We start from the raw sequence: 26523 nt of genomic DNA on the forward strand, positions 1-26523 counted from the left end.
GAACATCAGTTATTTTGCTCCCCAAATAGTAAAACTCCTTTACTACTTTAAATGTCTCATTTCCTAATCTAATTCCCTCAGAATCACCTGACTTAATTCGACTAGATTCCATTATCCTCGTTTTGCTTTTGTTGATGTTCATCTTATACCTTCCTTTCAAGACACTGTCCATTCCGTTCAACTGCTCTTCCAAGTCCTTTGCTGTCTCTGACAGAATTACAATGTCATCTGCGAACGTTGAAGTTTTTATTTCTTCTCCCTGGATTTTAATACCTACTCCGAATTTTTCTTTTGTTTCCTTTACTGCTTGCTGAATATAAAGATTGAATAACATCGGGGAGAGGCTACAACTCTGTCTCACTCCCTTCCCAACCACTGCTTCCCTTTCATGCCCCTCGACTCTTATAACTGACATCTGTCTGTACAAATTGTAAATAGCCTTTCGCTCCCTGTATTTTACCCCTGCCACCTTCAGAATTTGAAAGAGAGTATTCCAGTCACCATTGTCAAAAGCTTTCTGTAAGTCTACAAATGCTAGAAACGTAGGTTTGTCTTTCCTTAATCTTTCTTCTAAGGTAAGTCGTAGGGTCAGTATTGCCTCACGTGTTCCAACATTTCTACGGAATCCAAACTGATCTTCCCCGAGGTCGGCTTCTACCAGTTTTTCCATTCGTCTGTAAAGAATTCGCGTTAGTATTTTGCAGCCGTGACTCATTAAACTGATAGTTCGGTAATTTTCACATCTGTCAACACCTGCTTTCTTTGGGATTGGAATTATTATATTCTTCTTGAAGTCTGAGGGTATTTCGCCTGTCTCGTACATCTTGCTCACCAGATGGTAGAGTTTTGTCAGGACTGGCTCTCCCATGTAGCCCACAGCAGCCTACATATAACATTACCTGATTTCTGTAATCTTTTGCGTTTGTTATCTACGAGAGGTTTTCAGTATGTGAGAGAAGGTCGTAAGCAGTGTGGTCGCCTGCATCCATTCATGTCCAGTGTGCCTTCCGACGGACTTGGGAAGCTGCAGCAGGACAATGCGACACCCCACACGTCCAGAAGTTAGGAACAAATAGGCGTCATGTGTAGCAGTAGTAACAGAGAAGACCTCACAGGAACGTAAGCGGCTTACACCAGTACATTAGAAAAATGAGTTTTTTGATTTTCTTGCTGTAAACAATGAAAGCTCATTGAACTATATGCAAATGAATGAACATTATATCAATTCCTCGAGTATGTTTATTCGGTAGAGGACAGATTCCGACCAAAGACAACGGCCTGTTGCAGTAAAAAATGGGAAAATGATAAGGGAGGAAGAAGAGGTAGTGGGAAGAGGGGCAGAGTATTTCAAAGATACACTAAGCACCAGCCTAGAAGATGAAGAGACAGCTGCACAGGAGGGAAGAGTGCAGCTGGAAGCAGACACTGAAACCAACGAGGCAAGAAAGCCAACACTACCAGAGGTCTCACAGGCTGTGCACAAGTCAGAAAACAATGGACCCCCTGGGGAAGACAGCATAATTGCTGAAGTAATAAAAACTGGTGGTGAGGCTGTAATAAAGGAACTGCACACATTAATATCAGATATATGGGAAAAAGAAACTACGCCAGATAATTGGAAAATTGGAATAATAGTCTCAATTTATAAGAAAGGGGACAGAACAGCATGTGAAAACTATAGAGGTGTGACACTCCTACGTACGGCTTATAACATCTTGACAAGTATACTAAACGAAAGGATACAGAAGTGTGCAGAAAGCATACTAGGGGAATATCAGTGTGGCTTTCGATCAGGCAGAGGGGCAACTGATCAAATATTTGTGATAAGACAAATGATGGAAAAGTTCTATGAATATGATATAGATCTGCATTTCCTATTCATTGATTTCAAACAAGCCTCTGACAGCATAAATCGTAAGAGCTATACAGAGTACTGAAAGAAGTTGGTATATGTGCTAAATTAATAAGACTAATCAGAACGACAATGGCAAAGAGCAAAAGTAAAGGTCCTTAGCAGAACAAGTGAGAGCTTTATCTTTAATAAAGATGTGAAGCAAGGGGATAGTCTCTCCACTGTCCTATTCAATATAGCCCTGCATAGTGTAGTAAATAAAACCATCAAAACAGGCACCATATTTATGAAAACTAGCCAGATATGTGCATACGCTGATGACATTGCTATAGTAGGAAGAAACATCAATACACTCCTAGAAACATACCGGGCAATGGAAACAAATGCTTTAAAAATTGGCCTCATAGTAAATGAAAACAGAACAAAATATATGGTAATGCCACAACCTGAGGCCAGAAGAACCCCTAAAAACCTAAACACCAACGGGAAATGTTTCAGTGGAGTGTCCTCTTTTAACTACTTGGGAGCCCTAATAACAAATGACAACAGTATTGGAAAGGCCATAAGGGAAAGAATACAAGCAGGAAACAGGGCTTAGTTTGCAGATATGCAGCTTTTCAAAAATAGCCATGTTACAAGACAAACTGAACTGCTAATATGTAATTCCCTAGTCCGCCCAGATATGACATACCGCTCAGAGGTACGGACACGATAAAAATGCACTAAGAAGCATTGAGCGGAAAGTAGTACGCAAAATCTATGGGTCAGTAAGGGAGGAAGAAGGCTGGAGAATACGATCATCATCATCATCCATCATCTATCATCCATCATCCATCATCATCATCAGTTATCTGCTACATTAGCAGGTCCTTTGCCTCTCCATTCTCTGCGATCCGTCGCTTCCTTCTTAAGGCTGCTGTATGTTGTACCGTCCATCATGTCATCCAGTATCTGGAATCCCTTCCTTCCTCGCTTCCTTTTCCTTTCTGCATATCCTTCTAAAACTGTTTTTATCAGTCCGTCATTCTTTCTTAATATATGCCCAATCCAATTTCTTTTTCTTCTCTTTATTACATCTAGTAACTGTCTTTTCTCTCCCACTCTTCTCAGTACCTCTTCCATTTTCTACTCTCTCCATCCAACTTACTCTTTCCATCCTCCGCCATGTCCAGATCTGAAAAGCCTCCAGCCTTTCTGTGTCTTTCTTCCTCATAGACCCATGTTTCAGCGCCATATACAAGAACACTCCATACAAGACGTTTTATGAGTCTTTTTCTGAGTTCTCTGTCCAGACCGCTGCGGAAAATTCTCCTTTTCTTATAAAACGCCTCCTTTGCCGTTGCTATCCTTGTTTTAATTTCTGTGGTGCACTTCCAGTCGGTGTCTATCCTGCTTCCAAGAATACGCTACAATGCCGAATTACAAGAGTTAATACAAGGCAGGGACATAGTGAAATTTGTGAAATCACAGCGAATACGATGGCTAGGACACTTGGAGAGAATGGCAGAGGATAGAATTCCAAAGAAAATGATGAAATGTACGATCCGTTCAGTTAGGCGAAAAGGGAGACCTAGAAGAAGATGGATCGACGAGGTAATGGTGGATATCACCAATACGGGAGTCCGGGGTTGGAAAAGAGAAGCAAATAACTGAGAAGTGTGGAGGAAGATTGTTGAAGAAGCCAAGGCTCAGGAAGGACTGTAGCGGTACTGAAGAAGATCTTTTCCTTAAAAAAATTAAAAACCACTTGTTTCGTATTTACGCGTTTCCTTCGCTACTGTATACAATACCTCTCATCTGATTCTGAGGAAAACTAACTGCCGCACAAAACTGATTTCTTTCGACCTACAGCTTCATAGCAAAGATCGATTCAGAACCTGTCTTTTCGATATTTGTCATAGTTACAGTGATACTCAATTTCCAAGTACCCGACAGCAAAAAATTTGCAGTTCAAAATGTTATCATTGTTTGCTTTACGTCTGGTTCGGTTTATGTGATACGTTGCTGTGTACTATACTTATGAGGGCTGTTCAATAAGGAAGATCATAATTTTTTTTTTACAACATACCTTTACTCATGCTCATTGCTCTGATGGTCCTTGTAATGTAGTCCCCCACGAATGCGGTGCTCTTGTCCCAACATCTCTTCCAGTCTTCAAATACATGCTGAAAACAATTTTGTGAGAGGTCCTTAAACATAGCCTCCGCAGCCTTCAGCAATGCTCCACACGACTGCAAATGCCGCCCACGAGGGCGTCTCTTCGTGTCAGGGAATACAGGGAGTGTGAGCGACGCACTTCACGTCGATTTCTCCGAGATATTGAGCAACAGCATTGGCAATATGCGGCCGCGCGTTCCCGTCGTGCAGTGTCCAGCCTGCTTCACGGAAATGCGCCTGACATGGACTTGTAATGTTCGCAGGACATCCCTGTAGTACTATCCAGTTGCTGGCGTGTGTGCACGTACAACGTGCTGATAAACCATTCCACGAGTATCAAAGAATCAGATGACCATAACTTTCCCAGCAGAAGCGACCACTTTTGCTTTTTCGGGGGTTGGTGAGGAACGAGATTTCCACTTGCTGTTTGCCCGCAGGATCAAAATCAGGTAGCCAAGTTTCATCGGCCGTGATTGCATTTCAAAGAAACTCCTCTAACATCAGTTTTAACTGCATGCAGACCCGCACGCGAATGTCCTTTTGTCCGGGAATCGACAGTCTCGGAATCCATCGCGCACAAACACGTCTCGTGTGTACTTTTTCTGTCACCAACGTGTGGCTGGCAACCAGCGAAATGTTCAGTATTTCAGAAAGTGATTAGAGATTAGATTAGATTAGTACTTGTTCCATAGATCATGAATACGACACTTCGTAATGATGTGGAACGTGTTAGGTTAATAAAAGGTGTCTATACCAGATATTACGTTAGACAAAATATTACGTGAGACTCGATATTTTTAATTTTGTTTATTATTTTTGTCGTGGTTGGGAAATTACCCACTTACCATATCCAAAAATTCATCTAATGAGTAGAAGGAGTTGCCATTAAGAAATTATTTTAATTTGCTTTTAAATGGCTATCTGTCAGACTTTTGATGCAATTAGGTAAGTGACCAAAGACTTTAGTGGCAGCATAATTTACCCCCTTCTGAGCCAAAGTTAGATTTAACCTTGAGTAGTGAAGATCATCCTTTCTCCTAGTGTTGTAGCCATGTACACTGCTATTACTTTTGAATTCGTTCGGATTGTTAATAACAAATTTCATAAGTGAATATATAAATTGTGAGGCTACATTGAATATCTCTAGCTATTTAAATAAGTGTCTGCAGGATGATCTTGGATGAGCTCCAGCAATTATTCTGATTCCACGCTTTTGTGCAATGTACACTCTTTTACTCAATGATGTGTTACCCCAGAATATGATGCCATACGAAAGCAGAGAATGAAAATAGGCGTGGTAAGCTAATTTACTCAGATGTATATCGCCAAAATTTGCAATGACCCTAATAGCATAAGTAGCTGAACTCAAACGTTTCAGCAGATCCTCAGTGTGTGTTTTCCAGTTCAACCCCTCATCAACGCAGACACCTAGAAATTTTGAGTATTCTACCTTAGCTGCCGATTTCTGATCGAAGTCTATATTTACTAATGGGGTCATTCCATTTACTGTGTGGAACTGCATATACTGTGTTTTGTCAAAATTTAATGAGAGCCCATTTGCAGAGAACCACTTAATGATTTTCTGAAAAACATCGTTTACAATTTCACCAGTTAATTCTTGTCTGTCGGGTGTGATAGCTGTACTTGTATCTTAAGGCAATTCGTCGATCCTCTCTCACAATGACACCAGCAGTGTTGGATGTTTTCTTTCGTAAGAGCAGTAACTGGAGCACCGGGTCCACATCCTTTGAAACAGATTGTCTCCCTTCTCTAAACATTTTAAATCACCTTTGTGTTGTGCTCTAGGGAAGAACGATGTGTAGGCCTCAACTGAAGACTTGTTGAGACGAAAGCACAATTTCAGAGCCGCATATTTTTCCTCGCGTGTTGCCTCCATTGCAGCGGTAGGCGATACCTAGCAACATAGAATAAAAAGGCGATACTAAACACGTCTGGCCTTGTCTGCCTCTCACAGGCGCGAATCAGGAATTCCAACAATGAAACTACTACGGCGCGTTTGTTCCACATTAAGCCAACAGAATATCATAAGATTAAATTTTAGCGCGAGAAATTATGACCATAAAGAAATTATGATCATTCTTTATTGAACAGCCCTCATAGCTAACATACCGAATTGTTACTGAATTTGGAAGGAAAGCCACATCTTACTACAGTATGGCGAAAATCGAAGTAAAAACACAATACTGGCCATTAAAATTACTACACCAAGAAGAAATGCAGATGATAAACGGGTATTCATTGGACAAATATATTATACTAGAACTGACACGTGATTACATTTTCACGCAATTTGGGTGCATCCTGAGAAATCAGTACCCAGAACAGCCACCTCTGGCCATAATAATGGCCTCGATACGCCTTGGCATTGGGAGTCAAACAGAGCTCGGATGGCGTGTACAGGTACAGCTGCCCATGCAGCTTCAACACGATACCACAGTTCATCAAGAGTAGTGACTGGCGTATTGTGACGAGCCAGTTGCTCGGCCACCATTGACCAGACGTTTTCAATTGGTGAGAGATCTGGAGAATGTGCTGGCCAGGGCAGCAGTCGAACATTTTCTGTATCCAGAAAGGCCCGTACAGGACCTGCAACGTGCGGTCGTGCATTATCCTTCTGAAATGTATGGTTTCGCAGGGATCGAATGAAGGGTAAAGCCACAGGTCGTAACGCATCTGAAATTTAATGTCGACTTTTCAAAGTGCTGTCAATGCGAACAAGAGGTGACCGAGACGTGTAACCGATGGCACCCCATACCATCACGCCGGGTGATACGCCAGTATGGCGATGACGAATACACGCTTCCAATGTGCGTTCATCGCGATGTCGACAAACGCGGATGCGACCATCGTGATGCTGTAAACAGAACCTAGATTCATCCGAAAAAATGAGGTTTCGCCATTCGCGCACCCAGGTTCGTCGTCGAGTACACCATCGCAGGCGCTCCTGTCTGTGATGCAGCGTCAAGGGTAACCGCAGCCACGGTCTCCGAGCTGATAGTCCATGCTGCTGCAAACGTCGTCGAGCTGTTTGCGCAGACGGTTTTCGTCTTGCAAACGTCCCCATCTGTTGACTCAGGGTTCGAGACGTGGCTGCACGACCCGTTACAGCCATGCGGATAAGATGCCTGTCATCTCGACTGCTAGTGATACGAGGCCGTTGGGATCCAGCACGGCGTTCCGTATTGCCCTCCTGAACCCACCGATTCCATATTCTGCTAACAGTCGTTGGATATCGACTGACGCGGGCAGCAATGTCGCGATACGATAAACCGCAATCGCGATAGGCTACAATCCGACCTTTATCAAAGTCGGAAACGTGATGGTACGCATATCTGCTCCTTACACGAGGCATCACAACAACGTTTCACCAGGCAACGCCGGTCAATTGTTGTTTGTGTACGAGAAATCGGTTGGAAACTTTCCTCATGTCAGCACGTTGTAGGTGTCGCCACCGGCGCCAACCTTGTGTGAATGCTCTGAAAAGCTAATCATTTGCATATCACAGCATCTTCTTCCTGTCGGTTAAATTTCGCGTCTGTAGCACGTCATCTTCGTGGTGTAGCAATTTTAATGGCCAGTAGTGTATTTTATTTAAGCGTGTTGTCAGACGACAACGCGTAAAAGTAGTCGTCAACTGTTTGTCTACGTAGAAGCATGTTTCTCAAATTACTGATTGCGTTTTGTTGTTATCGTCACTGCTGGAACAAGGTGATTAAGTGGAAGATATTCCACAACAGTTACACAACGCAAAAGCAGAAGTATTGCTGAGTGTCCCATAACAGCCATTTCTGTAGTAAGTGGATTTAGCAGCTCGAAGTCCCAAAAAAGCAAAATTAAGAAGCAAAATAAGACCGATATCTACAAAACAAAGTAGCCTCTTTGTTATCTGAAGCTGAAAGTAGTTGCACATGTGAACAGTAATGATTTTAAAAGCTTCAATTGAACATTTATCACAACTTGTTGCATTAGCTTTTCCTTTCATAAAAGTTTTCATGCAGTGAGCTATCTTACTTCCGTATCGTAAGAATGTGCATTTCGATCCGCAAGAGTAAGCAGCTATCGCTTCGCGCCTACCGATTTCAATATGGCGTCGGGCGCGACGGTCGATTTGTCACAAATCAAAGGAGCTGCCCTCTGCTTTTCTTTCTGTGCTCTGCTGACAGTCACGCGCATCGTACGGAAAATGTTGGTTTTTAATTATTTTTCTACTCAATTAACGAAAGACCTGTTACAAATCTGCGTTCGGCGCGTTAGAAACCGTGGATACATCAACCGCCGGGAAATAAACGTAAAAATCGGCCGTATCCCAATGACCCACCGACGTAAGATATGAGCAACTTATTCCGCTGAAAGGAAGAGAAGAAACAAAAATATTTCACGCAGAAAAGCACATATTACTATTGCCTGTTATTATGAGAGGCTCTTTCGTTGCCAAGCAAAAAAAGTGTCTAATGGTATGGCCATTCTTACGTGTCACTCCACTTTCTAAACACACGAATGTTTTTGGAATGTAATTATTATTGCTTCAAAAACGAATGTCCTTATACTGGCACAAATGTAGCAACAATCGTGGAACCGGTTTCTTCTGTGTTGGTAACTGTAGCGGTTTAAGTGAACGTTAAATACTGTAGGTAGTACATTTCATATTCCTACTTTCCACAGTTACTGATTTCGCTGAAAGTGCAAAGCTCTGCTGGGCAGAGATGTGACGTCTTTCTTCAAAAGGTCTTACACGGACAGACCCGCGTAATTTCACGTAAACTACAGGTCGCAAAAACGACAGAAATCATAAAAATGTGCAGTTATCTATTTATTTACTGCAAATAATCTCAAAAATATGTTACGTAAACTAACTTTATGAAATTTAATTATCATTTCATGAACAATATTCCAAAGATACAGCAGCAATCAGCCCGTGGCTCACTGCGACCGTCTGTGATCGTTTTTCTGTTACAAAACAAAAAAAAAAATAAAATAAAATAAAAATAAAAAAGTGACGAGCGTTCCTGCTCTGGTCTCTCTCTCCTTTATACTCACAGGACGCGCTATACTTGCGTTGCTTGCATATCATTAATTAATCTATCTTTTGTGTAGACGAATGTGATGTAAGTATCACGTATTAGCTTTGAAACCAATTGCAATTAAATTAATCTGAATTAGCTAAGGCTCATGAGTCCTCATTTTAACGGTGCTAAAAGACATAAGATAATGAAATGTTTTAATGTTCTCTACTGTTACAGCCAACGACCAATATGAGCTTAACGGATCGTGGCGTGGGGATGCAATTACTATTCTGCATGGCTACACTTCATACAAATACTTTCAGAAACGACTTCCTGACACTTAAATCTATACTCGATGTTAACAAATTTCTCTTCTCCAGAACCGCTTTCCTTGCCATTCCCAGTCTACATTTTATATCCTCAATACTTCGACCATCATTTGTTATTTTCCTCCCCAAATAGCAAAACTCCTTTACTACTTTTTGTCTCATTTCCTAATCCAATTCCATCAGCATCACCCGACTTAATTCGACTACATTCCATTATCCTCGTTTTGCTTTTGTTGATGTTCATCTTATATGCTCCTTTCAAGACACTGTCCATTCCGTTCAACTGCTGTTCCAAATCCTTTGCTGTCTCTGACAGAATTGCAATGTCATCGGCGAACCTCAAAGTTTTTATTTCTTCTCCAAGGATTTTAATTCCTGCTCCGAATTTTTCTTTTCTTTCCTTTACTGCTTGCTCAATATACAGATTGAATAACATCGGGGAGAGGCTACAACCCTGTCTCACTCCCTTCCCAACCACTGCTTCTCTTTCATGCCCCTCAACTCTTTATAACTGCCATCTGGTTTCTGTACAAATTGTAAACAGCCTTTCGCTCCCTGCATTTTACCCCTGCCACCTTTAGAATTTGAAAGAGAGTATTCCAGTCAACATTGTCAAAAGCTTTCTCTAAGTCTTCAAATGCTAGAAACGTACGTTTGCCTTTCCTTAATCTAGCTTCTAAGATAAGTCGTAGGGTCTGTATTGCCTCACGTGTTCCAACATTTCTACGGAATCCAAACTGATCTTCCGCGAGGTGGGCTTCTACCAGTTTTTCCATTCGTCTGTAAAGAATTCGCGTTACTATTCAGCAGGTGTGGCTTATTAAACTGATAGTTCGGTAATTTTCACATCTGTCAACACCTGCTTTGTTCTTGAAGAGTGAGGGTATATCGCCTGTCTCATACACCTTGCTCACCAGATGGTGGAGTTGCCGTGGTCCCACAGAAAAAAAGAAGACGCTATGCGGCGGGAAACTGCAAAGGAATCCCCAAGAACAATGTGATGTTGATTTGTGCATGGAATGTTTTGTGCCATATCACAGAAAGTGAGTACTGTCGCCTGAAATTGATGTAAATCACAGAGAGTATTATTTTACTTGCTGTCATATATTCTGCCTAAAATGTATGTTCTGCCTAGCGTGACATATATGTTACGCTCTTTTTTGTTTCAATTATTGATTATATTTTTTGATTGTTCTATTGCTTTTCTTTGATGACAATAAACACATTAATATCTAATTTGCAGAAATCAGAAGAAAAAAATAATTCCGGCAGAAATGGGTTAATTGAGCAGCACGCAAAATTCAGACTTTCTTGTTTTCGTCAATTACTCCCAAATGCCAGCCCACCAGTTTGAATGGCTCCACTGTGTGATACCTGGGACCTTAACCTATACAAGCGTAAATCTGGTTTCAAAATGTTGTTGATCACACCGCTCGGGAGGGGGGGGGGGGGTTTTCTCTCGTTGTAAGTGTACATTTAAAAAATTAAAATCAGCAGGAATGAAAAAGGCCTGTAATGAGAGTACAAAATCGCACAGGAAACGGTAACTGTCTCGACCTATCTGGTCCGCAAGGCGAGACAAATCCCACGCCATCTTCTTCCTATTCCTGAGCGTGGCGAGACCCTTGCGTTGCGTATCAGTGACGTTGCAGACAATATTATTAGCAAAGTAACACGTTTTGCAGACGATGCAATCACTTATGGTGAAGTACTGCCTGAAAGAAGCTACATAAATATTCAGGGTTGTAGCCTCTCCCCGATGTTGTTCAATCTGTATATTGAGCAAGCAGTAAAGGAAACAAAAGAAAAATTCGGAGTAGGTATTAAAATTCATGGAGAAGAAATAAAAACTTTGAGGTTCGCCGATGACATTGTAATTCTGTCAGAGACAGCAAAGGACTTGGAAGAGCAGTTGAATGGAATGGACAGTGTCTTGAAAGGAGGATATAAGATGAACATCAACAAAAGCAAAACAAGGATAATGGAATGTAGTCTAATTAAGTCGGGTGATGCTGATGGAATTAGATTAGGAAATGAGGCACTTAAAGTAGTAAAGGAGTTTTGCTATTTGGGGAGCAAAATAACAGATGATGGTCGAAGTAGAGAGGATATAAAATGTAGGCTGGCAATGGCAAGGAAAGCGTTTCTGAAGAAGAGAAATTTGTTAACATCCAGTATTGATTTAAGTGTCAGGAAGTCATTTCTGAAAGTATTCGTATGGAGTGTAGCCATGTATGGAAGTGAAACATAATAGTTTGGACAAGAAGAGAATAGAAGCTTTCGAAATGTGGTGCTACAGAAGAATGCTGAAGATTAGATGGGTAGATCACATAACTAATGAGGAAGTATTGAATAGGATTGGGGAGAAGAGAAGTTTGTGGCACAACTTGACCAGAAGAAGGGATCGGTTGGTAGGACATGTTCTGAGGCATCAAGGGATCACCAATTTAGTATTGGAGGGCAGCGTGGAGGGTAAAAATCGTAGAGGGAGACCAAGAGATGAATACACTAAGCAGATTCAGAAGGATGTAGGTTGCAGTAGGTACTGGGAGATGAAAAAGCTTGCACAGGATAGAGTAGCATGGAGAGCTGCATCAAACCAGTCTCAGGACTGAAGACCACAACAACAACAACTGATAAGAATTCAGATTGGTGCAAAGATTGGCGTCTTGCTCTAAATGTTCAGAAATGTGAAACTGTGCACTCCACAAAAGAGAAAAAAAAAATAGTGGTATTCTCTGAGTATAATATCAATGAGTCACTAGAGGAACCGCCCAAACTGATACAAATACCCGGGTACTACACCTCGTAGGGATATGAAGTGGAATCATCTCATACGCTGAGTCGTGCGTAAGGCAGGTGGCAGACTTGGGTTTGCTGGTAGAATACTGGTGAAGTGCAATCAGTCTACAGAGGAGATCGCTTACAAATCACTTGTGCGACGGGTTCTCTGATGTTACTCCAGTGCGTGGGACCCGTACGTATACAGAGAAGGGCAGCGCGCATGGTCACAGAGTGTGTCACAGAGACACTGAAGGAACTGAATTGCAAGACTCGTGAAGACAGGCGTAAACTGTCCCGAGAAAGACTATTAACAAAGTTTCAACTACGGGCTTTAAATCATTTACTCTACGAATTTACACTACGTGATCGAAATTATCCGGGGACACACTCAAAAACATACGTCTTTCATATTAGCTTCATTGTACTGTCACCCACTGCCAGGTACTCCATATCGGCGACCTCAGTAGTCATCAGACATCGTGAGAGAGCAGAATGGGGCGCTCCGCGGAACTCACGCACATCGAACGTGGTCAGGAGATTGGGTGTCACTTTTGTGTCGTACGTCTGTACGAGAGATTTCCACACTCCTAAACATCGCTAGGTCCACTGTTTCCAATTAGTGAAATGGAAATGTGAAGGGACACGTACAGCACAAAAGCGTGCAGCCCGACCTCGTCTGTTGACTGACAGAGACCGCCGACAGTTGAACACGATGGTACTGTGTAATAGGCAAACAACTGTCCAGACCATCACACAGGAATTCCAGACTGCATCAGGATCCACTGCAAGTACTACGACAGTTAGGCGGGAGGTGAGGAAACTTGGATTTGACTGTCGAGCTGTTCATAAGCCACACATCACGCCGGTGAATGCCAAACGACACCTCGCTTAGTGTAAGGAGCGTAAACATTGGACGATTAAACAGTGGGAAAACGTTGTGTGGAGTGACGAATCACGGTACACAATATGGCGATCCGATGGCAGGGTGTGGGTATGGCGAATGCCCAGTGAACGTCATCTGCCAGCGTGTGTAGTGCCGACAGTAAAATTCGGAGGCGGTGGTGTTATGGTGTGGTCGTGTTTTTCGTGGAGGGAGCTTGCACGCCTTGTCGTTTAGAGTGGTACTATCATAGCACACGCCTACATTGATGCTTTCAGCACATTCTTGCTTCCCATTGTCGAAGAGCAATTCAGGGATGGCGATTGCATCTTTCAATATGATCGAGCACCTGTTCGTAATGCACGGCCTGTGGCGGAGTGGTTACACGACAATAACATCCCTGTAATGGACTGGCCTGCACAGAGTCCTCACCTGAATCCTACAGAACACCTTTGGGATGTTTCGGGACGCCGACTTCGTGCCAGGCCTCACCAACCGACATCGATACCTGTCCTCAGTTCAGCACTCCGTGAAGAATGGGCTGCCACTCCCCGAGAAACCTTCCAGCAGCTGATCGAAAATATGCCTGCGAGAGTGGAAGCTGTCATCAAGGCTAACGGTGAGCCAACGCCATACCGAATTCCAGTATTATCGATGGAGGGCGCCACGAACTTTTAAGTCATTTTCAGCTTGCTGTCCGGATACTTTTAATCACGTAGTGTACTACAATCCCGTTGTATACATGGAAGAATCCTGGGGATACTAGAAGGCTTCAGATAGATTATATAATGGTGACACAGAGTTTCAGGAACCAGGTCTTAAATTGAAAGACATTTCCAGGGGCAGATGTCGACACTGACCATAATATATTGGTTATGAACTGTACATTAGAACTGAAGAAACTGCAAAAAGGTGGGAATTTGAGGAGATGGGACCTGGATAAACTGACTAAACCAGAGGTTGTACAGAGTTTCAGGGAGAGCATAAGGGAACAATTGACAAGAATGGGGGAAATAAATACAGTAGAAGACGAATGGGTAGCTCTGAAGGATGAAGTAGTGAAGGCACCAGAGCATCAAGTACATAAGAAGACGAAGACTAATAGAAATCGTTCGGTAACAGAAGACAGATTGAATTTAATTGATGAAAGGAGAAAATATAAAAATGCAGTAAATGAAGCAGGCAAAAAGGAATACAAACGTCTCAAAAACGAGATAGACAGGAAGTCCAAAATGGCTAAGCAGGGATGTCTAGAGGACAAATGTAAGGATGTAGAGGCTTATCTCACTAGGGGTAAGATAGATACTGCCTACAGGAAAATTAAAGAGACCTTTGGAGAAAAGAGAACCACTTGTATGAATATCAAGAGCTCAGATGGAAACCCATTTCTAAGCAAAGAAGGGAAAGCAGAAAGGTGGAAGGAGTACATAGAGGGTCTATACATGGGCGATGTACTTGAGGACAATATTATGGAAATGGAAGAGGATGTAGATGAAGATGAAATGGGAGATACGATACTGCGTGAAGAGTTTGACAGAGCACTGAAAGACCTGAGTCGAAACAAGGCCCCCGGAGTAGACAATATTCTATTGGAACTACTGACGGCCTTGGGAGAGCCAGTCCTGACAAAACTCTACCATCTGGTGAGCAAGATGTATGAGACAGGCGAAATACCCTCAGACTTCAAAAATAATATATTAATTCCAATCCCAAAGAAAGCATGACGTGTGAAAATTACCGAACTATCACTGTAATAAGCCACTGCTGCAAAATATTAACATGAATTCTTTACAGATGAATCGAAAAACTGGTAGAAACCGACCTCGGGGAAGATCAGTTTGGATTCCGTAGAAATGTTGGAACACGTGAGGCAATACTAACCTTACGACTTATCTTAGAAGAAAGATTAAGAAAAGGCAAACCTACGTTTCTAGCATTTGTAGACTTAGAGAAAGCTTTTGACAACGTTAACTGGAATACTCTCTTTCAAATTCTGAAGGTGTCAGGGGTAATATAGAGGGAGCGAAAGGCTATTTACAATTTGTGCAGAAACAAGATGGCAGTTATAAGAGTCGAGGGACATGAAAAGGAAGCTGTGGTTGGGAAGGGAGTGAGACAGGGCTGTAGCCTCTTCCCGATGTTATTCAATCTGTATACTGAGCAAGCAGTAAAGGAAACAAAACAGTAGGTATTAAAATCCATGGAGAAGAAATAAAAACTTTGAGATTCGCCGATGACATTGTAATTCTGTCAGTGACAGCAAAGGACTAGGAACAGCAGCTGAACGGAATGGACAGTGTCTTGAAAGGAGGATATAAGATGAACATCAACAAAAGCAAAACGAGGATAATGGAATGTAGTCGAATTAAGTCGGGTTATGCTTAGGGAATTGGATTAGGAAATGAGACACAAAGTAGTAAAGGAGTTTTGCTATTTGGGGAGGAAAAAAACAAATGATGGTCGAAGTATTGAGGATATAAAATGTAGACTGGCAATGGCAAGGAGAGCGTTTCTGAAGAAGAGAAATTTGTTAACATTGAGTATTGATTCAAGTGTCAGGAAGTCATTTCTGAAAGTATTTGTATGGAGTGTAGCAATGTATGGAAGTGAAATGAAACATGGACGATAAATAGTTTGGACAAGAAGAAATTAGAAGCTTTTGAAATGTGGTGCTACAGAAGAATGCTGAAGATTAGACGGGTAGATCAGATAAGTAATGAGGAGGTATTGAATAGAATTGGGGAGAAGAGGAGTTTGTGGCACAACTTGAGAAGAAGAAGGGACCGGTTCGTAGGCCATGTTCTGAGGCATCAAGGGATCACCAATTTAGTATTGGAGGGCAGCGTGGAGGGTATAAAATGTAGAGGGAGACCAAGAGATGAATACACTAAGCAGTTTCAGAAGGATGTAGGTTGCAGTAGGTACTGGGAGATGAAGAAGCTTGCACAGGATAGAGTAGCATGGAGAGCTGTATCAAACCAGTCTCAGGACTGAAGACCACCACAACAGAACTACAATTCCCTACACATCGCTCACATTGGGGATGGCGAGGAAAAGATGACAAATACTGCAACCACAGTGGTACATACCCTCTGCCACGCACTCCACAGTGGTTTGCAGACTGTAGAGATAGATGTGGCTGTAGGAGTGAGTGAGTTGGTGCAGTCCGAAAGAGCGAAGGGAATGTAAAGTGCGTTGCCTTGCGTCGGCGTTTAACCTGCGGATTCATGAGCGACGATTTCTTCGGTAAAATAAGGGCGAAAAGTAGATCGTAGGCACATTGCGAAGCTGGAAGTGCTGTCGCATAAAAGTGACGAACCTGTGTAGGCTTAAGAGATACCAATAAATTTCATTTTGTTTCTGTGCGAATTCGAGGGTTGTGTTTTGGGGCACATTTTCCCTTTTTGACTTAGAACTCCGTTGCCGTTTCTTGTTTCAGTAATTATCAATGGGTAACAGGCACTTGGAGGTGGAGTGTTGAAGTCCTAGTATAACATGTGTTAAAAAATGACGAAATTCCTCCAGCTGTGTTAAGGTGTTGGTTTTACTGGCGACTAGTTTCGATGTTGTTACATCATCATCTTCAGGTCCTTACTTGTTGACAGTAACCGTATGTGTCTAACACTAGTAGTCGGTGCTGAGATAGATGTGTTTCTATGCGGAAGGCAGGTAGTAACTCAACTTTACGCCCACCGTTTGAAAACACTGTAATGTACTTAGGTATTTCGTCAGTACTAAAAAATTTAGAAAAAAATATTTATCGTTTTTGATGAACTCCTCTACCATATTCCACAGACGTTTTTACTTTTTCAGTTAAACTTACTAATGCCATATTCATACTTGCTGGCAGATTAAAACTGTGTGCCGGACAGACACTCGAACTCGCGACCTTTGCGTTTCGAGGGCAGGTGTTGAGCACGACTAACGACCCGTCCTCACACCTTTACTTCCGCCACTACCTCTTCTCATACCTCCCAAACTTTACAGAAGCTCTTCTGCGAACCGCTGCAGAGTGAAAATCTCATTCTGGAAACATCCACCAGGCTGTGGCTAAGCCATGTCTCCCAATATCCTTTCTTTCAGGAGTGCTAGTTCTGCAAGGTTCGCAGGAGAGCTTCTGTAAAGTTTGGAAGGTAGGAGACGAGGTACTGGCAGAAGTAAAGCTGTGAGGACGGGGGCGTGAGTCGTGCTTGGGTAGCTCAGTTGGTAGAGCACTTGCCCGCGAAAGGCAAAGGTCCCGAGTTCGAGTCTCGGTCGGGCACACAGTTTTAATCTGCCAGGAAGTTTCCACAGAACTTCTCCTGCGAAACCTGCAACTCCAGCGCTCTCGGAAGAAGGGATATCGCAGGTGAGTCGGCAGAGCACTTGCCTGCTATCAGCAGAGGTCGCGACTTCGAGTCTCGGTCCGGCACACAGTTTTAATCGACCAGGAAGTCTCGTTATCAGCGCTCACTCCGCCGCAGAGTGAAATTTTCATTCTGGAATAGTATATTCAATATTTTCAGTTGCACGACCCTCCTTGTTCGTCGGTATTTCTTTAGAAAGTATGCTGTAAGTAAAAGTCAGCGAGAATTAACGAAACGTGTGCTTAAGAAACAATGTGGTGTTTGTGTACGAAGCGCCTACCCTTCTGCAGTACACTTAATTGAATCTTCGTCGATATTGCCAACTGTGTGCTAAGAATATTTCAGATTCTGGACTCTACTCCTCAATTAGTACCTCTTTAAAAATAACCTTGTTAATATTACTCAAGAACAATTACAGTTTTGTTTTTATTTCTTTCTTTACGGTGTGATTGGCAAATTTTAAAAGCGAAATCGGTACGTTAGAGTTATATACAATGGGAATTAGTGGAGTTCGGCGGCAGCAGGAAGGCGACTTCTGGTCAAGCTGTAAGAAACGATTCCTCAGACGATAAAAGGCTAACGAGGTCATACAAACATTGCAAAGCGACGGCTGCATCCGAATGATTCGTCGTGGGGGACTATCGCCACTGCAACGACTGACTTCGCGCGGCGACCGAATGACGGGCGAAAGCGACGTTTCAAAACCAGCAACGGTATTACGAAAATCTGTTTACGGGGAAGCTGATTTGGAAATGTGGTGTGTGTATGCGCGTACGATCTCACCTGCGCAGCTTGTAGCTGGACACTGGCAGACAGCTCTGTCTGCGCGCCGGCTCCGAGCCCGGCGCTACGGTCGGCGCATGCGCAGTGACGGCGGCAGCCGCCGGCGCATGCGCGACAGGACTCGGCGCATGCGCAGAAGCGATCGCCGCCTCGGCGCTGTTGTGCGCGGCGGCGGGTGGTGGGGAGACCGCGGCGGCGGCGGCGCCACCGGACTCCATCTCGTCGCGGCACCGCTTGGTGCTGCCGCCTGCGGGCAAAACGGCGAACCACGCTGTCAACAGCAGCTCGACGGAACGCGTCTTTCTGCAAAAACTGCTCAAAGAATACAGCGCTAAAGACGTTAACAATTATTGTTTCTTAATTGCGCATTATCATAGCGGTGTGTTGGTAAATATGGACAGACAACTTGTAAGAAACGATTCCTGTGGGGACGAAAAGCTAAGGTCGTATACACATTGCAAAGCCTACTACTAAGGGCAGCAGTATGACGTAGTAAATCGAAGCCCATACGCATCGCTGGGTGTCACGAACTTTCAGCGCTGTGCGAGATTTTTTTCCGGTGGGGAGATATATATATATATATAATATATAAATATATGTAGAGAGAGAGAGAGAGAGAGAGAGAGAGAGAGAGACAGATCTGGTGCTTAAAGACAATATTACAAATGAGGAAATGCAGAAACACAGTAGTTACATTCATCGACTTCAGGAAAGCATATGATTCAGTGGACCGTGGAACACTGTTTAAAATCATGGAAGAATTTGGGATCGACCGAAAGACACGAAAAATCACAGAACAGACACTTACAGGAACAACGGCCAAAGTGAAATTCATGGGCGAAGTATCAGAACCCTTCGAAACTAAATCTGGAGTCCGACAGGGGGACGGACTATCCCCAATCCTTTTCAATATTGTTCTAGAAAAGATAATCAGGGAATGGGAACCTCACGTAAAGGGTATCCAAATTGGTATCAAGAAAGAGAACCGAATTAAAGTCAAGTGCCTTGCTTTCGCTGATGATATTGCAATTATCACCAATAACAGAACAGAAGCGATTCACGCAGTGGAAGAACTACATGAAATTTCACAAAAAACCGGATTACAGTTATCTTATGAAAAAACCCAATATATGGAAAGGCAGCCAGAAAATAAATCCCCTTTAATAACAAAATATGGTAAAATTGCACAAGTCTGCCATTTTAAATACCTCGGTGAAACTGTACAGTCCTCAGGATTAAACCGAATTGCCAATGAACAAAGAATCACCAAGCTCCAGAAGGCCTACAAGCTAACATGGACGCGTTACAACAAGAAGTGCATTTCGACAGATGCAAAATTAAGGCACTATACAACAGTGATTCTTCCAGAAGCTATCTGTGCAGCTGAAACAATGGTGATTGATGGTCATTGTAAAATTAAGGAAATAGAAAAGCAGGAAAGAAAAATTCTCAGGAAGATTTACGGTCCAATCAACAAAAATGGCATTTGGATGAAGAGACCACAAAACGAGCTCTATAGAAAGATCAACTTAGTAACAGATGAAATCAGAAAGCGCCGAGCCAAATTTTATACACACATCTACAGGATGGGAGACCCCAGAACAGCAAAGAAATTATTCAATATTACAACAAGGAGTAAATGTGGCACGGAATGGCTGAAAGAAGTCGAGAGGGATCTACAGCAGATCAACATAAAAAATCTCAAAGATCGCACCGAGTGCCGGCATAAAATCACAAGTGTGAAGTTTGGGGAAAGAACATCGCGTCAGCCTGCTAAAAAATGGACAGAGGAACGGAAGAAGGAGCATTCTGAGAGGATGAGGAGGTTTTGGGAAGCAAAGAAGAAAAACATCCGAAGATGAAATTATGAATTCAAGTTCAATCGCTCTCCTAAAGGGGAACAATCGTTATTATAATAATAATAATAATAATAATATATATAGAGAGAATACTCTCCCGGGAAGATTCTAGGAGTAAAAGAACATTCTCTGAGCAAGTTCTTAGCTTCGAACGGAAAAAAAAGCGAAACATATTCTCCGTCAAGGGACTTCTGCCTCGACGCCTCCCCTCCCTCTGTATGTGCAGTCAGCCGAGTCCGCCACAGAACACACGTATTATATTTCATTCAACTCGCTCAAACAAGCAAACAATGTTGTGCACAAATATCGAAATGGCATCACCGAGTTCCCTAAGAGTTGCACAAAGTTTCGATTTTACTTCACTCGTGTGTACAATTTACTAAGACGACTACAGACGATTTACGAAATGTGGTGCTACAGAAGAATGCTGAAGATTAGATGGGCAGATCACATAACTAATGAGGAGGTACTGAACAGAATTGGGGAGAAGAGGAGTTTGTGGCACAACTTGACCAGAAGAAGGGATCGGTTGGTAGGACATGTTCTGAGGCATCAAGGGATCACCAATTTAGTACTGGAGGGCAGCGTGGAGGGTAAAAATCGTAGAGGGAGACCAAGAGATGAATACACTAAGCAGATTCAGAAGGATGTAGGCTTCAGTAGGTACTGGGAGATGAAGAAGCTTGCACAGGATAGAGTAGCATGGAGAGCTGCATCAAACCAGTCTCAGGACTGAAGACCACAACAACAACAACAACAACAACAACAGAACCAACAGGAGAACACTGGTTATTTTCTGTGATATTCAGCCACTTTCGTGAACAGCAGCGAACCGTGGAAAGACTAAGTTCTCCTTCGTTTGCCACTTACTTCAATAGTCTATGTATCTTGAAACTGGGGGATTCAAAATTTTTCAATTTCGGTACGATTTATAAGTTTATTGCCGTAAATAACGGGAATAGAAAACAGAAAATCAGTTATTTCAGAAACTGATTATTCTGAGTGGTGTTAACACACACTTTCAACTTGCATGGAAAAAAGGATATAACGGAAAACCGGTTATTTCAACGATAATGTTCGAGTATAATGACTTTTCTGGAGACTAGAAATCTACTCTGTAGGAATCAGCATGGATTTCGAAAAGTCCGCAGCTCGTGGTCATGCGGTAGCGTTCTCGCTTCCCCCGCCCGGGTTCCTGGTTCGATTCCCGGCGGGGTCAGGGATTTTCTCTGACTCGTGATGACTGGGTGTTGTATGCTGTCCTTAGGTTAGTTACGTTTAAGTAGTTCTAAGTTCTAGGGGACTGATGACCATAGATGTTAAGTCCCATAGTGCTCAGAGCCATTTGAACCATTTGGATTTCGAAAAAGACGATGGTGTCAAACGCAGCTCGCCCTATTCGTCCACGAGACTCAGAGAGCCATAGACACGGGTTCCCATGTAGGTGCCGTGTTTCTCGACTTGCGCAAGGCGTTCGATACACTTCCCCACAGTCGTTTAATGAACAGAGTAAGAGCATATGGACTATCAGACCAATTGTGTGATTGGATTGAGGAGTTCCTAGATAACAGAACGCAGCGTGTCATTCTCAATGGAGAGAAGTGTTCCGAAGTAAGAGTGATTTCGGGTGTGCCACAGGGGAGTGTCGTAGGACCGTTGCTATTTACAATATACATAAATGACCTTGTGGATGACATCGGAAGTTCACTGAGGCTTTTTGCAGATGATGCTGTGGTATATCGAGAGGTTGTAACAATGGAAAATTGTACTGAAATGCAGGAGGATCTGCAGCGAATTGAGGCATGGTGCAGGGAATGGCAATTGAATCTCAATGTAGAGAAGTGTAATGTGCTGCGAATACATAGAAAGAAAGATCCCTTATCATTTAGCTACAATATAGCAGGTCAGTAACTGGGAGCATTTAATTCCATAAATTATCTGGGAGTATGCATTAGGAGTGATTTAAAATGGATTGATCTATCTGATTGCCGGTAAAGCAGATGCCAGACAGATTCATTGGAAGAATCCTAAGAAAATGCAATCCGAAAACAAAGTAAGTAGGTTACAGTACGCTTGTTCGCCCACTGCTCGAATACTGCTCAGCAGTGTGGGATCCGTACCAGATAGGGTCGATAGAAGAGAGAGAGAAGATCCAACGGACAGCAGCGCGCTTCGTTACAGGATCGTTTAGTAATCGCGAAAGCGTTACGGAGATGATAGATAAACTCCAGTGGAAGACTGCAGGAGAGACGCTCAGTAGCTCGGTACGGGCTTTTGTTGAAGTTTCGAGAACATACCTTCACCGAGGAGTCGAGCAGTATATTGCTCCCTCCTACGCATATCTCGCGAAGGGACCGTGAGGATAAAATCAGAGAGATTAGAGCCCACACAGAGGCATACCGACAATCTTTCTTTCCACGAACAATACGAGACTGTAATAGAAGGGAGAACCGATAGAGGTACTCAAGGTACCCTCCGCCACACACCGTCAGGTGGCTTGCGGAGTATCGATGTAGATGTAGAATCACCGTTCGGTGGCGCTGATCCGCGGATATGCGACTGAAAGAGGCCGGCCGCTGTGGCCGAGCGGTTCTAGGCGCTTCAGTCTGGAACCGCTCGACCGCTACGGTCGCAGGTTCGAATGCTGCCTCGGGCATGGATGTGTGTGATGTCCTTAGGTTAGTTAGGTTTAAGTAGTTCTAAGTTCTAGGGCACTGATGGCCTCAGATTTTAAGTCCCATGGTGCTCGGAACTATTAACAATTGAAAGAGACCAGCAATAGTGAGTAGGAGTCGATTAATAGTATCCTAATCATCGATTATGCGCCTGACCTGTTACGTATTTCCACTGTTCACTGAAGCGTCAAAGAAACTGGTGTACGCATGCGTATTGAAATACAGAGACCTCTAAACAGGCAGAATGGGGCGCTGCAGTCGGCAACGCCTGTGTGAGACAGTGTTGTGACTTGGCAAGACAGCCAAGCCACTAGGAGAGGAAGCCGAAAGGCACGCGTTAAGGTCACGCAGGCCGGCGTGAGGTCTGGAACAGGTAAGGGAATTTATAGTAGCAAAGAACGTAAGTAACTACTGGAATACTTAACTTTAATCCATAATGGGTGAACATCGGTCTGACGGTACATGCATCACAAGATAAATAGCAAATGATAATGGCGCCTTGCTAGGTCGTAGCAAATGACGTAGCTGAAGGCTATGCTAACTATCGTCTCGGCAAATGAGAGCGTAATTTGTCAGTGAACCATCGCTAGCAAAGTCGGCTGTACAACTGGGGCGAGTGCCAGGAAGTCTCTCTAGACCTGCCGTGTGGCGGCGCTCGGTCTGCAATCACTGACAGTGGCGACACGCGGGTCCGACGTATGCTAATGGACCGCGGCCGATTTAAAGGCTACCACCACCTAGCAAGTGTGGTGTCTGGCGGTGACGCCACAGACAGCAAGTGTCTGGGAGCAGCTGTTACTGCTGCTACAATGGCAGGTTAGCAAGATCTGAGTTTGAACGTGGTGTTGTAGTCGGCGCACAAACGATGCGACACACAGCATCTCCGAGGTAGCGATGGGGAGGGGATTGTCCCGTACGACCATTTCACGAGTGTACCGTGAATATCAGGAATCCGGTGAAACGTCAAATCTCCGACACCGCAGCGGCCGGAAAAAGATCGTGCAAGGACGGGACCGACGACGACTGAAGAGATTCGTCCAAAGTGACAGAAGTGCAACCGTCCGGCAAATTGCTGCAGATTTCAGTGATGGGCCATCCGCAAATGTCAGCGTGCGAACCATTCAACAAAGGGGCATCGATATGAGCTTTCGCAACGGAAGGCACACTCGTGTACCCCTGATGACTGCACGACACACAGCTTTACGCCTCGCCTGGGCCCGTCAACAACGACAATGGACTGTTGATTGACTGGAAACATGTTGCCTGGTCGGACGAGTCTCGTTTCAAATTGTATCGAGCGGATGCACGTACGTAGACAACCTCAGGAATTCGTGGACCCTGTATATGTCAGTGGGGCTGTTAGAGCTGGTGGAGTCTCTCTAAGGGTGTGTGTGGCGTGTGCAGCTGGAGTGATGTGGGGCCCGTGATAGGTCTTAATTAATGAAAGACTTGAAAAAGTAATGGAGCAGAGTCTTGGCGAGGAGCAGTTTGGCTTTACACGGGCACCTGAGACGCAATAGGGCTCCTACGAATCTTGGGATAAAGGTTTATTGAAAAAGCAACAGACCTATATATACGAGGGCCGTTCAGAAAGTAACCTCCGGTTGATTTTAAAAAATACACCAAGTTAAATAAAAATATTTTAATATATACATCTTACAACTACATCTTTGCACTATTTTTCTACATAGTCTCCATAGCGATTGAGGCACTTATCGTATCTCTTCACAAGCTTTGAAATTCCTTCTGCATAAAAATCACCCGCCTGTGCCTGGAGCCAGCCTGTGACCGCATCTTTGAGCTCTTCGTCGTCATCAAACCGCTGTGACCCGAGCCATTTCTTCAAATGCATGAAGAGGTGATAATCACTTGGCGCCAGGTCTGGGCTGTAAGGTGGATGGTTGATAACGTCCCACTTGAAGGACTCAAGAAGGGCCGTTGTTCTGCGAGCAGAGTGAGGACGGGCGTTATCGTGCAAAAAAACGATACCGGAAGTCAGCATACCACGGCGTTTGTTCTGTATAGCCCGTCGTAACTTTTTTATTGTTTCACAGTACACGTCTTGATTAATGGTCGTACCACGTTCCATGAATTCAACCAACAACACCCCTTTGGCATCCCAAAACACCGTTGCCATCAGTTTTCTGGCAGAAAAATCTTGCGAGGCTTTTCTTGGTTTGGTAGGCGAATTTGAATGTGCCCACATCTTTGATTGTTCTTTTGTCTCAGGGTTCACGTACTTAATCCAGGTTTCATCACCGGTCACGATTCTGTTTAACAATGGTTCTCCTTCGTCCTCATAACGTGACAGAAAGTCTAATGCAGAGGCCATTCTTTGAGTTTTGTGGTGGTCGGTAAGAATTTTGGGCACCCATCGTGCACAGAACTTACTGTAACCCAATCTTGCTGTCACTATCTCGTACAAGAGTCTTAGAAATCTGTGGAAAACTAGTAGACAACTCCGACATTGAGAAACGTCGATTTTCACGAACTTTTGCATCAACTGTCTGAACGAGTTCGTCAGTCACCAATGATGGTCTACCACTCCTCTCTTCATCATGAACGTTTTCTCGTCCACTTTTAAATAAACGTACCCATTCACGGACAACTCCTTCACTCATAGCTCTTGGTCCGTACACGGCACAAAGCTCACGATGAATAGCTGCTGCAGAATATCCTTTGGCTGTAAAAAACCTTATGACAGCACGCACTTCACATTTGGCGGGGTTTTCTATTGCAGCACACATTTCAAACTGCCACAAAAACTAAACTAGCGCAGGTACGACGTTCACTCGACCACGGCTTGATGCCGACTGACCTGTTGAGTGCGTGAACGCACAGATGGCGTCGCTACTCCCCCCACAACCCGCACTGTGACCAATCGGAGGTTACTTTCTGAACCGCCCTCGTATATGTGTGCTTCATCGATCTAGAGAAGGCATTTGACAATGTGGTTTGGGACAAGCTGGCGACTATAATGAGGGAAAAGAGAGTGGACTGGAAAAGCAGAACACTTGTAAACTCATTATATCTTAATCAAAAAACCTCAGTTAAAGTGAGAGGAGAAAGTACAAACTGGATCATAGTAGGAAAAGCAGTAAGACAAGGATGCTGTCTATATATGATTGACCAATGCTCATTAGATGACAAAGGAGTAGAAATTGGAGGAAGAAGAGTAGAGTGCTTGAGATTTGCTGATGACATGGTCCTTCTAGCCACAGCGGGAAAAGAATTACAGGATTTGGTGGACACCATTGCAACTAACGAAAAAAAAATATGGAACGAAAATTAACACAAATAAAACAAAAGTATTGGCACTGGGAGGAAATAAGGAAATAAAAATTATGCTGAATGGAGAAAAACTAGAACAGGTGCAAAATTGTAAGTATCTTGGAAGCAGGATAGACACCGACTGGAAGAGCACCACAGAAATTAAAACAAGGATAGCAACGGCAAAGGAGGCGTTTTATAAGAAAAGGAGAATTTTCTGCAGCGGTCTGAACAGAGAACTGAGAAAGAGACTCATAAAATGTCTTGTATGTTGTTCTATATGGCGCTGAAACATGGGACTATGAGGAAGAAAGACACAGAAAGGCTGGAGGCTTTTCAGATCTGGACATGGCGGAGGATGGAAAGAATAAGTTGGAAGGACAGAGTAGAAAATGAAGAGGTATTGAGAAGAGTGGGAGAGAAAAGACAGTTACTAGATGTAATAAAGAGAAGAAAAAGAAATTGGATTGGGCATATATTAAGAAAGAATGACGGACTGATGAAAACAGTTTAAGAAGGTTATGTAGAAGGGAAAAGGAAGCGAGGAAGGAAGAGATTCCAGAT

At 43.4% G+C, this 26523-nt stretch overlaps 1 protein-coding gene across 1 annotated transcript in view; it reads right to left on the reverse strand.

Moving 5' to 3' along the window:
- Positions 1 to 26523, reverse strand: part of LOC126426595 (tyrosine-protein phosphatase non-receptor type 11-like) — a 284162-nt gene that overhangs the window by 244036 nt on the left and 13603 nt on the right. The window contains exon 3 of the mRNA XM_050088489.1: positions 18156 to 18402. Within this exon, the coding sequence (XP_049944446.1) occupies positions 18156 to 18402 (247 nt within the window). The remainder of the gene's footprint in view (positions 1 to 18155; positions 18403 to 26523) is intronic.

Source organism: Schistocerca serialis, chromosome 11 (assembly GCF_023864345.2).
Source record: "Schistocerca serialis cubense isolate TAMUIC-IGC-003099 chromosome 11, iqSchSeri2.2, whole genome shotgun sequence".
NCBI lineage: Eukaryota > Metazoa > Arthropoda > Insecta > Orthoptera > Acrididae > Schistocerca > Schistocerca serialis.